The sequence below is a fragment of the Grampus griseus genome (genome assembly GCF_964374135.1).
Source record: "Grampus griseus genome assembly, chromosome: 18".
Classification (NCBI taxonomy): Eukaryota; Metazoa; Chordata; class Mammalia; order Artiodactyla; family Delphinidae; genus Grampus; species Grampus griseus.
Genome location: NC_139012.1, coordinates 55592305 through 55609157, shown reverse-complemented (window position 1 = coordinate 55609157; position 16853 = coordinate 55592305). Strand labels below are relative to the sequence as shown.

The following is a 16853-nucleotide window of genomic DNA, read 5'->3' as shown; positions in this document are numbered from 1 at the left end:
AGTGAGGAATTTTCTCTGTCAAAATAAAAAAAAAAAAAAAATGTTACCAGTTGCTAGTCTCATCTCCTTAGGAGTTCGAACCTCTTATGCCAGAGACACAATCCTCATCTCCTCTTCTTGGGCCCACGCAAAAGGAGCTGAGTTGGGTTAGAAAACCATCTGTTTTCAGTCTGAAGCTGGGATTTTCAAAATTAACCCCCAATCATTTCTTTAACAATATGGTTTCAGTGGGATACCTTCTTCATGTTACCTCCTTTCTGAATAACAATAGAAATGCTTAAAGGAAATAAGGCCTACTCTTTCCTTTTTTTTCCTTCTTTTTTTTTTTCACCTTTTAATTTATACTACTTTGTTATACATTTTATTAATATATATCTTCCTGCAATCTCATAATTCCTATCAGAATAAGGAAGGGGTATAAATAAATGAGACAAAGTTTCACATTAAGTTAATGTCTCCTTTTTAAAGCTGCGCTTCCCACCTGGGAGTCATTTAAGATATCACCTATGTAATGTTCAATAAAAAATAGGTGGTAAGCCCCACCTTGGATCTACTGAATCCAAATCTTCAGGGTGATAAGGCCTAAGCTTCTATCAATATATTTTCCAGAATTTCCTCCAGCTGTTTCTGATACATATCTTTGACTTAGAACCACTGTGCTAAAGCATGTTTTCTGTTTGTTTTATGCTCTAGGACAATATGTAATGTAATATCCTGACTGTTTTTCTGGAATAATTAATACCAAGAGTTTTCTTTAAATTTACCTGTTTTTATATTAATTTTTTTAAAGGTTTATATATGTGTATATATATATATTTGATTTTTTTCATAATTCAATTATGAAAATGAAACATTTATTTTGAGTTGTCCTATTTTTCTTGCAAGAGTGATCCGTTTCCAGTTCTGTAGCATAGCCATGAGTGTGAATAAGCTCATTTTCACCATGAACCATCTCAGTAAACACTGATGATGATGATAGATTTAGTCTTACATGCTCATATAAATTGCATAGAATTTAAAGTTCATAGTTGAAAAATGAGATACCATGAATGAGTGAAGCTAAATTTTGATAATGTGTCAAAGTCGGATCTTTAGGGCTATGTTGCTGAGTTTTGTCAATGAAAAAAATGAATCAATAGTCAATCTAAGGAAGAAACGGAAAATTTTACTCGAGCCAACGTGAGGATTATAACCCAGGAGACAGTCTCTTAGAGAGCTCTGAGAACTGTTCCGAAGAGGTAAAGGGAGAGGTCAGTGTGTGTGTGATTTTTGCCGAAGGGGACCTTGCAATCAAGCACACATCTCAGTAGAAGGTCACTGCTAGTCATGAGGAACAGACATCTTAGTTAATAGTTTTAGTGTTTTTCTAAGTATGGAGAAATGCAAGAATCCAGGTTCATAAAAAGTTTCTTCTGAAAATATCTAACCACCTGAAGGCCAGGTGTGTCAGTTTCCCCAGAGCACAAAGTGCCGTATCCTGACCTTCACCCTGTAGGTCAGCGGCTGCAGTGATTACTGACTTGATTCTTGTAGAACTGGATGGTGGGCAACATTCTTTATTTTACAATCCCTTCCCTTTTAGTCTTAATTTTGACCAAGGTTTGGGAGGCATTATGTGACCAGTTTGTCCCATGGCAATAGGAATACTCATTCTCAGGTCAGGAAAGGATTTCGTTCACAGGTCACTCAATGTGTTATAGCTGGACTAGGCCCTGTTAGCAGTTGCCAAAAGCCTCTGAACCACCTAGCTTGCTAGTCAGTTTTGGTCTAGGAAAAGGTCGTCCTTTTATTACTTCTTCCCATACTAGAGTTACACTATTACAATCATTGATATATAGAACTGTATTGATAGAACTATATATTTGATCAATCATTTCAAGGCACCTAATCATCATTAATTTTATCTGAGGCTCAGTCACACCTTTGGTAATGCAGGAAACAGTAATCTTGTAAAATAGAATATAAGAAACATAGATAGTAACATTAATAAGTAAGTATTTAAGTTCTTAAACTTCCATTAGGTGCCGCCCAGTATCTCCCCAGTCATCTGATCAGTCTGTTCTGCACCAATCACTGTCTTTAAGGAAAATGATATATTGGCTTTGTACATGAAGTTCACCAGAGATGTTTGCACACATACAAGGCGAGTGGTGGGTCACTGTGACCCCCTCACTGGATTGAGAAAGGAATGCTGTCTTCTAAGGAGTTACATGGTTGGCCCCAGAAGAAGAAAAACTGATCTTTATGATTAAGTAGGCCTTTCTGCCATTGGGAGGTCTGGTTAATACATAAAGCAGATGCAAAATGCACACTAGAGGGGAGGGAGGAGGCCCAAACGGGCAGAGAAAAAAATTACGTTTAAATTTTTCTTGTCTTGCCTTAAAATGTGAATTTTTATTTTATTTTAAAAATTTATTTATTTATAAATTTATATATTTTTGGCTGCTTTGGGTCTTCGTTGCTGTGTGTGGGCTTTCTCTAGTTGCGGCGAGCGGGGGCTACTCTTCGTTGTGGTGTGTGGGCTTCTCATCGTGGTAACTTCTCTTGTTGCAGAGCATGGGCTCTAGGCGCATGGACTTCAGTAACTGTGGCACGCGGGCTCAGTAGTTGTGGCTCGCGGGCTCTAGAGCACAGGCTCAGTAGTTGTGGTGCATGGGCTTAGTAGCTCCGAGGCATGTGGAATCTTCCCGGACCAGGGCTTGAAACCATGTCCCCTGCATTGGCAGTGGGATTCTTAACCACTGCACCAACAGGGAAGTCCCTGAATTTTTATTTCATCAGTTTGAATATTATTGTTTTTCAAGTGTCATTATGATTCAATATAAGCCTATTTCTGCTTCCTAAGTCAGTACTGTTTTGATAGTGAGAAAATTGAAATGATCAAGACTTACATTTTAATCTTGATTTCAATACAGATTTGTTGCACATTTTAATCTTGATTTCAATACAGATTTGTTGCCACTGTGGATATAAACAAATTCATTCACTTTCCATCTTCTTAAGACTGGAGCTCGGTATCAAAGAATTTACAAAAGCCTTTACATTTTTGGATAAAATGGACTAAATGTTTAACTTTTGTTTGATATAAGTGCTACAGAATTTATCTGAAGTTGATAACACAAAAGAAACTATTATCTTCAACATTAACACATGTAAGAAAAAGTTATTCATATTATTAGCACCAAAATTTTTTACAGTAAGTAGATGTTTATCTGCTACTACTATTAATAGCTTGCTTAAACCTGTTACACTGTTTTAGCACTAGTACATTGTGTATGTGCTTTTAAAAATTGCACAACATTGTAAATCAACTGTACTCCAATAAAAATTAATTTTAAAACATTGCTTGTAAGTGCTATTGTTTGTCAATTCCTGTACCTCATCTGATGGCTGTCCTCCTCAGTTTCCTCCATTTTGAAGCCTCTTTATTTTATTTTATTTTTTTATTTTTTTTAACATCTTTATTGGGGTATAATTGCTTTACAATGGTGTGTTAGTTTCTGCTTTATAACAAAGTGAATCAGTTATACATATACATATGTTCCCATATCTCTTCCCTCTTGCGTCTCCCTCCCTCCCACCCTCCCTATCCCACCCCTCCAGGCGGTCACAAAGCACCGAGCTGATATCCCTGTGCCATGCGGCTGCTTCCCACTAGCTATCTACCTTACATTTGTTAGTGTATATATGTCCATGCCTCTCTCTCGCCCTGCCACAGCTCACCCTTCCCCCTCCCCATATCCTCAAGTCCGTTCTCCCGTAGGTCTGTGTCTTTATTCCTGTCTTACCCCTAGGTTCTTAATGACATTTTTTTTTCTTAAATTCCATATGTATGTGTTAGCATACGGTATTTGTCTTTCTCTTTCTGACTTACTTCACTCTGTATGACAGACTCTAGGTCTATCCACCTCATTACAAATAGCTCAATTTCGTTTCTTTTTATGGCTGAGTAATATTCCATTGTATATATGTGCCACATCTTCTTTATCCATTCATCTGTCAGTGGACGCTTAGGTTGTTTCCATCTCCGGGCTATTGTAAATAGAGCTGCAATGAACATTTTGGTACATGACTCTTTTTGAATTTTGGTTTTCTCAGGGTATATGCCCAGTAGTGGGATTGCTGGGTCGTATGGTAGTTCTATTTGTAGTTTTTTAAGGAACCTCCATACTGTTCTCCATAGTGGCTGTACCAATTCACATTCCCACCAGCAGTGCAAGAGTGTTCCCTTTTCTCCACACCCTCTCCAGCATTTATTGTTTCTAGATTTTTTGATGATGGCCATTCTGACTGGTGTGAGATGATATCTCATTGTAGTTTTGATTTGTATTTCCCTAATGATTAACGATGTTGAGAATTCTTTCATGTGTTTGTTGGCAGTCTGTATATCTTCTTTGGAGAAATGTCTATTTAGGTCTTCTGCTCATTTTTGGATTGGGTTGTTTGTTTTTTTGTTATTGAGCTGCATGAGCTGCTTGTAAATTTTGGAAATTAATCCTTTGTCAGTTGCTTCATTTGCAAATATTTTCTCCCATTTTGAGGGTTGTCTTTTGGTCTTGTTTATGGTTTCCTTTGCTGTGCAAAAGCGTTGAAGTTTCATTAGGTCCCATTTGTTTATTTTTATTTCCATTTCTCTAGGAGGTGGGTCAAAAAGGATCTTGCTGTGATTTATGTCATAGAGTGTTCTGCCTATGTTTTCCTCTAAGAGTTTGATAGTTTCTGGCCTTACATTTAGGTCTTTAATCCATTTTGAGCTTATTTTTGTGTATGGTGGTAGGGAGTGATCTAATCTCATACTTTAACATGTACCTGTCCAGTTTTCCCAGCACCACTTGTTGAAGACGCTGTGTTTTCTCCACTGTACATTCCTGCCTCCTTTATCAAAGATAAGGTGACCATATGTGCGTGGGTTTATCTCTGGGCTTTCTATCCTGTTCCATTGATCTATCTTTCTGTTTTTGTGCCAGTACCATACTGTCTTGATTACTGTAGCTTTGTAGTATAGTCTGAAGTCAGGGGTCCTGATTCCTCCAGCTCCATTTTTCGTTCTCAAGATTGCTTTGGCTATTCGGGGTCTTTTGTGTTTCCATACAAATTGTGCAATTTTTTGTTCTAGTTCTGTGAAAAATGCCAGTGGTAGTTTGATAGGGATTGCATTGAATCTGTAGATTGCTTTGGGTAGTATTGTCATTATCACAATGTTGATTCTTCCAATCCAAGAACATGGTATACGTCTCCATCTATTTGTGTCATCTTTAATTTCTTTCATCAGTGTCTTATAATTCTCTGCATACAGGTCTTTTGTCTCCTTAGGTAGGTTTATTCCTAGATATTTTATTCTTTTTGTTGCAATGGTAAATGGGAGTGTTTTCTTGATTTCACTTTCAGATTTTTCATCATTAGTGTATAGGAATGCCAGAGATTTCTGTGCATTAATTTTGTATCCTGCCACTTTACCAAATTCATTGATTAGCTCTAGTAGTTTTCTGGTAGCATCTTTAGGATTCTCTATGTATAGTATCATGTCATCTGCAAACAGTGACAGCTTTACTTCTTCTTTTCCGATTTGGATTCCTTTTATATCCTTTTATTCTCTGATTGCTGTGGCTAAAACTTCCAAAACTATATTGAATAAGAGTGGTGAGAGTGAACATAGATGCAAAAATCCTCAACAAAATACTAGCAAACAGAATCCAACAGCACATTAAAAGGATCATACATCATGATCAAGTGGGGTTTATTCCAGGAATGCAAGGATTCTTCAATATACGCAAATCAATCAATGTGATAAACCATATTAACAAATTGAAGGAGAAAAACCATATGATCATCTCAATAGATGCAGAGAAAGCTTTTGACAAAATTCAACACCCATTTATGATAACAACCCTGCAGAAAGTAGGCATAGAGGGAACTTTCCTCAACATAATATAGGCCATATATGACAAACCCACAGCCAACATCATTCTCAATGGTGAAAAACTGAAAGCATTTCCACTAAGATCAGGAACAAGACAAGGTTGCCCACTCTCAAGCCTCTTTAAATGAATAACTGTGGTGATTCCTAGCATGGCTTATCGGGAGAACTCAGCTGCAAGAAAATGCACATCATTGATAAGCATCTCCTCCCAGTGAGTTTGTATGGCCTCTAATTCTTAAAAAGGAATCCATATATTTTGGTCCTTTCAGGAGTAAAGCCAATTGAGTTAAATTCCATTGAAGTTGGGTAGAAATTACTGCTGTCATCTGTGTAGATACCAAGTGAACATTTTAAAAGAGGGGGAAAATACTAAATAAAATAGAGAAGAAAAACAAAACAAAAGAAAACCCGAACTATATATATTGTGTGGCTGAGTAATAGGAAAAAAATTCAAATGACCAAGAAAAGCTTCTGAATATCTTTCTCTTTGGATTGGAGAAGATGACTCCCCAGTTGTTGTATGGAATGTTATATTCAGAGAGAGGTAACTCTAAAGCTAAAGAAACTATCCTCCATGTCTTAAAAATTAATTCTGCATTTTCTTTGGTGGGTGTTGGGGATTGGTTTCAGGATATGACAGCACGTGAGTTGCTACAGCAGAGATACACGCTTCCAAATGGAGACACTGCCTGGCGGTCCTCACCCCTAGTAAATGCTGCTCTGGAAGGGAAGCTGGTCCTCTTGGATGGCATTCACAGAGTCAATGCTGGTACATTCGCTGTATTACAAAGGTCTGTATGAGTCACACACACAAAAACACACCTCGTAAGCAGCAGACGTGGAACTTTCTCAATCTTCTAATTTAAACTGGGTTACATAGTCCCTGAGGAATTTATAATTCTATATCCAAGTAGAACAGCAGATATTTTTATTGTTTTAAGTACAGTAGAGTAAAACTTCAAATAATGAACATTTGGGGAAAAGCCACCACCGTAGCAAAATTCTGTGTGTAAGAACTGAAAAAAGAAAACTTTTAAGTAGTAATTTTGAAACTTTATATAGGTTGATGGATATATGCAATGTCATACAGCTGAAGTTTCTGCAGTTTGTCAAAGCTTCACTGTTTACAAACTCCTTTTCAATCCTAAATCTAAATTATTGGTGATACTGTCAGCATTTTTCTTTTTTGAGAGAGAAAGTATAGTTCCATATATACATATATATTTACATATATTTTACATATATATTTACATATAGTTTACATATATAAAATGTATAACAGCTCTTTGATTATATTTTCTATAGGCTAAAGTTCACTTTGTGTTTACAAACTTGAACATTTGTGTCACTGTTGTTTTCTTGTTTCAGTTTAGGTGGGGCAAATATCCACACATTCCTAGTTAACTTCTCTTTAATGTTAAGACTTCATGTGTAACTTTCATGGAAACTATTCCCATCTTGTGTCACTTCGGGAGATTAGTGATACCATTTTTGTTTGTTACATCTTGATTCTATCACTTGTAGACATTGTTTTTAACTTTTAAATCTAAAGTTTAACTTATTGGGAAATTTCAAATAAGTGAAATAATCTAGTTCCCCAACTAACCATTCAAAAGTTTTTTGTGCTTGACAAGATGCAAATAGTGAGTGTAATTAAGGATTCTAAGGACGCTGCGTTAATCTCGATTCAATCTGAAAGCACTTAAAAGTAATAATCACAAACTTCCAGTGATTTACCGTAAACATTCTATAGATTTACAGTATTTTTCTCCTCTAGACAGGCAAATACAAACACAAACAAAATAATACCTACTGCCTCCTTTTACTGGCTGTCTCTTGCCTGTTAGGCCAAGTAGTGGTAATAGCAGCAGCAGCTACCATTAATTGAGTACTTTCTCTACACCAGGCATTGTGCTAAGCCAGTGTTTCTCAGATTCGCAACCGTGGGATCTCCTTGTGGGAATGAGGCTTAAAAATTACTGATGCCTGGGCTCCACCTCCTCAAATTCTGATGTAATTGATCCAGGATGAGGCCTGGACATTGGCATTTTTAACTGCGTCCCAGTAGATTCTAATCTGCAGTTAAGATTGAGAACAACTATGTTAAGCATGTGCCTTACATTAGCTGTTCAATTTTCACAGCAATACTGTGAGGTTGGTATTATTGCCCTAGTTTTATAAAAGATAAAATTTAAACAGGCGGGGGCTTCCCTTGTGGCACAGTGGTTTAAGAGTCCGCCTGCTGATGCAGGGGACACGGGTTCGTGCCCCGGTCCGGGAAGATCCCACATTCCGCGGAGCCTGTGCGTCCGGAGCCTGTGCTCTGCAACGGGAGAGGCCACAACAGTGAGAGGCCCGCGTACCGCAAAAAAAAAAAAAAAAATTTAAACAGGCGGATTAGTTCTTCCCCTTCCCAGTCCATTCAGCTAATAAGATACAGGGCTGGGGCTTGAACCCAGGTCTGAGTGACTCCACTGCCCATGCTCTTAACCTCTGCATTATGCAGTCTCTCCTCTCCTCAGTGCTCACCGAGCGGAGGTCTGTGGGGCGACTGTACTATGGGCATCAGGAAACTTTAGTGGTTGGTTTAAGACCTAGAACAGCAGGTTTCAACCTCTGCAACATATGGAAGACAATGCTGTTTGTGCTGTGGATGGCTAGGTCCCATCATAGTTGGTATATGAAATAGCATTAGTTATTTCATTGTAAAGATTTTAGATATTTTAAATCCTGTAATTGTAAAGATAGAAATATTTTGATAATACTACGCCTTAAAGAGTTATGTTAGACTCAAGTGAATATGTACCAGCTGCCTTGTTCATTAATATTTACCTCATGGTTATCCTGAGTCAGTCATTCAGCTGTTTCTCTTTTTGTTTTTTTAGTTGTTTTACAATGTTGTGTTAGTTTTTTTATTTTTTAAACATCTTTATTAGAGTATAATTGCTTTACAATGGTGTGTTAGTTTCTGCTTTATAACAAAGTAAATCAGCCATAGATATACATATATCCCCACATCTCCTCCCTCTTGTGTCTCCCTCCCACCCTCCCTATCCCACCCCTCTAGGTGGACACAAAGCACCAAGCTGATCTCCTTGTGCTATGCGGCTGCTTCCCACTAGCTATCTATTTTACGTTTGGTAGTGTATATATGTCCAGGCCACTCTCTCACTTCATCCCAGCTTACCCCTCCCCCTCCCTGTGTCCTTGAGTCCATTCTCTACGTCTGCGTCTTTATTCCTGCTTGCCCTTAGGTTCTTCATAACCTTTTTTTTTTGTTGTTGTTTTTTTAGATTCCATATATCTGTGTTAGGGTACGGTATTTGTTTTTCTCTTTCTGAATTACTTCACTCTGTATGACAGTCTCTGGGTCCATCCCCTTCACTACAAATAACTCAATTTCGTTTCTTTTTATGGCTGAGTAATAGTCAATTGTATATATGTGCCACATCTTCTTTATCCATTCATCTGTTGATGGACACTTAGGCTGCTTCCATGTCCTGGCTATTGTAGGTAGAGCTGCAGTGAACATTGTGGTACATGACTCTTTTAGGATTATAGTTTTCTCAGGGTATATCCCCAGTAGTGGGATTGCTGGGTCGTATGGTAGTTCTCTTTGCAGTTTTTTAAGGAACCTCCATACTGTTCTCCATAGTGGCTGTATCAATTTACATTCCCACCAACAGTGCAAGAGGGTTCCCTTTTCTCCACACCCTCTCCAGCATTTATTGTTTGTAGATTTTTTGATGATGGCCATTTGACTGGTATGAGGTGATACCTCATTGTAGTTTTGATTTGCATTTCTCTAATGATTAGTGATGTTGAGCATCCTTTCATGTGTTTGTTGGCAATCTGTATATCTTCTTTGGAGAAATGTCTATTTAGATCTTCTGCCCATTTTTGGATTGGGTTATTTGATTTTTTGATATTGAGCTGTATGAGCTGCTTGTAAATTTTGGAGATTAATCCTTTGTCAGTTGCTTCATTTGCAAATATTTTCTCCCATTCTGAGGGTTGTCTTTTCGTCTTGGTTATGGTTTCCTTTGCTGTGCAAAAGTTTTTAAGTTTCATTAGGTCCCATTTGTTTACTTTTGTTTTTAGTTTCCATTTCTCTAGGAGGTGGGTCAAAAAGGATCTTGCTGTGATTTATGTCATAGAGTGTTGTGCCTATGTTTTCCTCTATAAGGTTTATAGTGTCTGGACTTACATTTAGGTCTTTAATCCATTTTGAGTTTATTTTTGTGTATGGTGTTAGGGAATGTTCTAATTCCATTCTTTTACATGTAGCTGTCCAGTTTTCCCAGCCCCACTTATTGAAGACGCTGTGTTTTCTCCATTGTATATTCTTACCTCCTGTATCAAAGATAAGATGACCATATGTGCGTGGGTTTATCTCTGGGCTTTCCATCCTGTTCCATTGACCTATATTTCTGTTTTTGTGCCAGTACCATACTGTCTTGATTACTGTAGCTTTGTAGTATAGTCTGAAGTCCAGGAGCCTGATTCCTCCAGCTCTGTTTTTCTTTCTCAAGATTGCTTTGGCTATTTGGGGTCCTTTGTGTTTCCATGCAAATTGTGCAATTTTTTGTTCTAGTTCTGTGAAAAATGCCACTGGTAGTTTGATAGGGATTGCATTGAATCTGTAGATTGCTTTGGGTAGTATCGTCATTTTCACAATGTTGATTCTTCCAATCCAAGAATATGGTATATCTCTCCATGTATTGGTATCGTCTTTAATTTCTTTCATGAATATCTTATAGTTTTCTGCGTACAGGTCTTTTGTCTCCTTAGGTAGGTTTATTCCTAGGTATTTTATTCTTTTTGTTGCAGTGGTGAATGGGAGTGTTTCCTTAATTTCTCTTTCAGATTTTTCATCATCAGTGTATAGGAATGCAAGATTTCTGTGCATTAATTTTGTATCCTGCTACTTTACCAATAAGCTGTTTCTTTTCATTTCCTTCCTTCTTCCCCTTTCTAGCTCCTCCTCCTCCTCCTCCCTATTCACATCTAGTAACCATGACTACTGTCCTCCAGTACAGAAACCAACAGTTTTTGCCAAGTATAACAGCACTAGCCAACTTAAAATTTCGAAAGGTGCATTTAACAAAATTGCTAGACTCAGTTGCCAGTAATAATACATATGATTAAAATATTAACTGACTGATGCTACCTCTAATAACTTCAGTGTTCAAAACTGATTAATTTGTTTGCTGACTTTCCCCTATCCCATTAGATTGATCCATGACCGAGAGCTAAGCCTCTATGATGGCTCTAGGCTGCTGAGAGAAGACCGGTATATGCGTTTAAAGGAGGAGCTGCAAATGTCTGATGAGCAGCTACAGAAGAGGTAATTTGGGGTATAGTACTGTTATTCTTATTGTCAAGTGTACCTTTTTAAAAATTATTCTTCTAAACCTAGGGTGAATCCAAGATATCTTTGAACAGCTTAATAATTTGATGTCCTAGACAAGATCATGTTTTGGCACTTTTTAATGCTTGAGTTTGCTATCCGAGATGTACTCTGTACTTTCAGCCTTACTTTTACATAAGGGGTTAAACATTTTATAAGAGCATTAGTTTTAAGAAGATAATCCCTCTTCTGCTGTCCGGAGCAATTCAATTTTGGCCCCAAACTTTGTATCACTTCAGAACAAACAAAAAGGGAGCCTCACAGTTAATTGGGCCTACCATCCTGGGAAGTGATCAATGATTTCTGGGGTTTGTCACCTGTTGCAAGATTACCCTTTGTGCCTTATTTTAACATTCCTTCCGGAGCTGTAACAACCAAATTCAATGTATGAGATTGGATTGGATCCTGGATCAGGAGATGAAATGAAAACAGCTGTAAAAGACATTTTAGGACAATTGAGAAAGTGTAAATGATATTGAATTAATATTAATTTTCTTAGGTACCATACTGGTACTGTGTTTATGAGGGGGTTGACCTAAAACAAATAGACTCGAATTGTTTCTCCAGCAAAAATGTGTTTATTCAAGATCAACAAAGAACTGCAGTTTAGGATCACTAACCATGGCAAGCCACGTGCAAGTCCTTATGCAACAAGAAGAGGAGGAAGGACTCTTCTAAAAGGGAAAACGGAAGTCTGGAGAGCTATAGTGAACAAAGAATCCATTGGAGGAATTGAGAGTTCAAAGTGTAGTGGCTTTACATTGACTGAGTCCTGCTAGTCTCTCATTGGCTGAGCTCTTGCCAGGCAAGAAAAGGAAGTTTTTCTTCTTCCTGTTGGGCTCTGCTATTGTCACAGGGCGTGGGAGCTCCCACTTCTGGCCTTCCGACTACTTAATTGAGGTTTCTGTCTATTGATTTTTTTGCAAGGAGAATATTTCTATTCCTAGGAGCTGTATGCTGAAATAGTTAAGGGATAAAATGAAAAGATTTCTACAACTTACTTCCAAATGTTTCAGGGAAAAAAAAGACATGATGAATGGTTACAAATACACACACCACAAAGAGCAAGGGAGAGTGAGAACACAAAGTGGTAAAATCTTAACAATTGGTGAAATCTAGGTGAAGGATATATGGGTGTTCATATTCTATTCTTTCAAATTTTCTATGGGTTTGAAAAATTTCAAATTAAGAAGTTAAAAAGAAAGTATTTCTTTGAGCTGCACACTATAATTTCCTTTAGAAGAGGTTTAGCAATTATAAGTAATTTTCTGTCTCATTACATTTCCATGGATATTTTCATGTAATTAGAGATTGTTACTTTGGGGAATTCCTATTTACTTAATTGAATCTTATTTGATTGTAGCTCCCCCTTCCCCAAAAGGGCTTGCTGCCATATTTAAAACAATAAAATCCTACAAATGATAATTACATATATTTCTTATTGTGATTATGTTTTAAGGAGAATTTTGAAAACTTTCCTTGGAATTTTTTTCTAGAGTGGAAATATTAAATCTTACTATCTCTGTGTAAGTTATTTAAAAATTCACTTGATTACACAGCTATTTATGCTTCTGAGGTGCCTATCATCAGATTCCTCTACCCCAGTAGGTGGTTTGGTTGAGTGTTTAGGGAAGCAAATAATAAGGATCCCTCTCATATCATACCTGGGAATTATAACATTCAGCTACGGTACATTATTTACAGCACGCATCAGGGAACAGTTGTATTTTCAAGGGGATGAATCAAAGTAATTGGGCACTAACTATCAGCAAGACTGCCCATTGGTTTCCCTTAGGACTTAGGGAGCGGTGTCTTCTAGCCAAATGTCCAGGAAATGACAACCGTTTCCTATGAAAAGAACCCAAGTTCTCCCTAATGGTCATAAGCAGTTTTACAAATGAAAACACTTTCAGGAACAAAGTGGCCCTTAGCTTCACGTTCAGGATTTGGCTCAGACTGGTTAGTAGTCCTTCCTTCTCGAAGTGGCCTGTCTTCATTGCTACTGATTCTCATCACTCCCATGAATAGAAACCCAGCTCAGTTCTGTCTCAGAAGTCACTCTGAACAGGTGGAGACAGATCAGAGTGCTGCTTAGTTTCCTTCGCTTATTTTTAAATTTTTATTTGAGTTTTTGTTTTTTTAAACAATTGTTAAATATGCCTGAAATTTGATCCAGATAGTTTTCAAGGCTTTTAATGAAAGATGCCAGTTCTCTGTTATCTGTCCTGGGACACTTTCCTGTTTCCTGTTCCTCAGAGGCTACCACTTTCAACTCTGAGCTGTTTCTTTTGATATTTACCTCCATATCACTAAACAATATACTTTCATTGACATTTTTTGATTTACTTTTCAGTGTCAGGCATTGTCTATTGATTTCCTACTATGGAAAATTACAGTTTAGCTCTCTTTCACCATCCCTCTGCCCACTACACATACATACTTCCTATCTCCCATTTTTCCTAAATATTAGGTAATCATTTTGTTTAGAACTTCATTCAGTGTTTGCATTATTATCATGGCACAAGGACTGTACACAGCTGAACCATTCAGTAAACTACAGTTGTTTTTCTTTTCTTATATGCATTTTGTTTTTCCTGAAGTTAGTAATTGCCTGCATATGAAGAGAGGTAGATATAGAAATAAACAATTAAAATGCAACCTTTAAATCTTACAATAGAGGTCTCTACATAATGTTGTGGGAACACAGATGAGGAAGTGACCCGCTTTTCTTTTTTTCTTGTTACCTCACAGAGATTTATTAGTGAAGGCACGTGCTTTAAAACATTGGCAAATGTAAACAGGTAGTTTATACTTTATTTGCACCAAAAAAACAAGCTTTACAAATTGGCTTGAATTTTTATTTTTTTTTTACAGCTTTATTGGAGTATAATTGCTTTACAACGGTGTGTTAGTTTCTGCTTTAAACAAAGTGAATCAGTTATACATATACATATGTTCCCATATCTCTTCCCTCTGGCGTCTCCCTCCCTCCGACCCTCCCTAACCCATCCCTCTAGGTGGTCAAAAAGCACCTAGCTGATCTCCCTGTGCTATGCGGCTGCTTCCCACTAGCTATCTATTTTACGTTTGGTAGTGTATATATGTCCATGCCACTCTCTCACTTTGTCACAGCTTACCCTTCCCCCTCGCCATATCCTCAAGTCCATTCTCTAGTAGGTCTGTGTCTTTATTCCTGTCTTACCCCTAGGTTCTTCATGACATATTTTTTTTCTTAAATTCCATATATATGTGGTAGTGTACGGTATTTGTCTTTCTCTTTCTGACTTACTTCACTCTGTATGACAGACTCTAGGTCCATCCACCTCATTACAAATAGCTCAATTTCGTTTCTTTTTATGGCTGAGTAATGTTCCATTGTATATATATGTCACATCTTCTTTATCCATTCATCCGATGATGGACACTTAGGTTGTTTCCAACTCCTGGCTATTGTAAATAGAGCTGCAATAAACATTTTGGTACATGACTCTTTTTGAAATATGGTTTTCTCAGGGTATATACCCAGTAGTGGGATTGCTGGGTCATATTTGTAGTTTTTTAAGGAACCTCCATACTGTTCTCCATGGTGGCTGTACCAATTCACATTCACATTCCCACCATCAGTGCAAGAGTGTTCCCTTTTCTCCACACCCTCTCCAGCATTTATTGTTTCTAGATTTTTTGATGATGGCCATTCTGACTGGTGTGAGATGATATCTCATTGTAGTTTTGATTTGCATTTCTCTAATGATTAACGATGTTGAGAATTCTTCCATATGTTTGTTGGCAGTCTGTATATCTTCTTTGGAGAAATGTCTATTTAGGTATTCTGCCCATTTTTGGATTGGGTTGTTTGTTTTTTTTTCATTGAGCTGCATGAGCTGCTTATAAATTTTGGAGATTAATCCTTTGTCAGTTGCTTCATTTGCAAATATTTTCTCCCATTCTGAGGGTTGCCTTTTGGTCTTGTTTATGGTTTCCTTTGCTGTACAAAAGCTTTGAAGTTTCATTAGGTCCCATTTGTTTATTTTTGTTTTTATTTCCATTTCTCTAGGAGGTGTGTCAAAAAGGATCTTGCTGTGATTTATGTCATAGAGTGTTCTGCCTATGTTTTCCTCTAAGAGTTTGATAGTTTCTGGCCTTACATTTAGGTGTCTAATCCATTTTGAGCTTATTTTTGTGTATGGTGTTACGAAGTGATCTAATCTCATACTTTTACATGTACCTGTCCAGTTTCCCAGCCCCACTAACTGAAGAGGCTGTCCTTTCTCCACTGTAAATTCCTGCCTCCTTTATCAAAGATAAAGTGACCATATGTGCGTGGGTTTATCTCTGGGCTTTCTACACTGTTCCATTGATCTATCTTTCTGTTTTTGTGCCAGTACCATACAGTCCTGATTACTGTAGCTTTGTAGTATAGTCTGAAGTCTGGGATCCTGATTCCTCCAGCTCCGTTTTTCGTTCTCAAGATTGCTTTGGCTATTCGGAGTCTTTTGTGTTTCCATACAAATTGTGCAATTTTTTGTTCTAGTTCTGTGAAAAATGCCAGTGGTAGTTTGATAGGGATTGCATTGAATCTGTAGATTGCTTTGGGTAGTATTGTCATTTTCACAATGTTGATTCTTCCAATCCAAGAACATGGTATATCTCTCCATCTATTAGTATCATCTTTAATTTCGTTCATCAGTGTCTTATAATTTTCTGCCTACAGGCCTTTTGTCTCCTTAGGTAGGTTTGTTCCTAGATCTTTTATTCTTTTTGTTGCAATGGTAAATGGGAGTGTTTTCTTGATTTCACTTTCAGATTTTTCATCGTTAGTGTATAGGAATGCCAGAGATTTCTGTGCATTAATTTTGTATCCTGCCACTTTACCACATTCATTGATGAGCTCTAGTAGTTTTCTGGTAGCATCTTTAGGATTCTTTGTGTATAGTATCATGTCATCTGCAAACAGTGACAGCTTTACATCTTTTCCCATTTGGATTCCTTTTATTTCCTTTTCTTCTCTGATTGCTGTGGCTAAAACTTCCAAAATTATGTTGAATAAGAGTGGTGAGAGTGGGCAACCTTGTCTTGTTCCTGATCTTAGTGGAAATGGTTTCAGTTTTTCACCATTGAGGATGATGTTGGCTGTGGGTGTGTCATATATGGCCTTTATTATATTGAGGAAAGTTCCCTCTATGCCTACTTTCTGGAGGGTTTTTATCATAAATGCATGTTGAACTTTGTCGAACGCTCTCTCTGAAACTATTGAGATGACCATATGGTTTTTCTCCTTCAATTTGTTAATATGGTGTATCACGTTGATTGATTTGCGTATATTGAAGAATCCTTGCATTCCTGGAATATACCCCACTTGATCATGGTGTATGATCCTTTTAATGTGCTGCTGGATTCTGTTTGCTAGTATTTTGTTGAGTATTTTTGCATCTATGTTCATCAGTGATATTGGCCTGTAGTTTTCTTTCTTTGTGACATCTTTGTCCAGTTTTGGTATCAGGGTGATGGTGGCCTTGTAGAATG

General features: G+C 37.4%; 1 protein-coding gene across 1 annotated transcript in view; it reads left to right on the top strand.

Annotated features, from left to right (window-relative positions):
- Positions 1 to 16853, top strand: part of VWA8 (von Willebrand factor A domain containing 8) — a gene marked incomplete at its 5' end in the record, with an annotated part of 367871 nt that overhangs the window by 102250 nt on the left and 248768 nt on the right. The window contains 2 exons of the mRNA XM_082676017.1: positions 6551 to 6711; positions 11154 to 11267. Coding sequence (XP_082532143.1) covers positions 6551 to 6711; positions 11154 to 11267 — 275 coding nt within the window. The remainder of the gene's footprint in view (positions 1 to 6550; positions 6712 to 11153; positions 11268 to 16853) is intronic.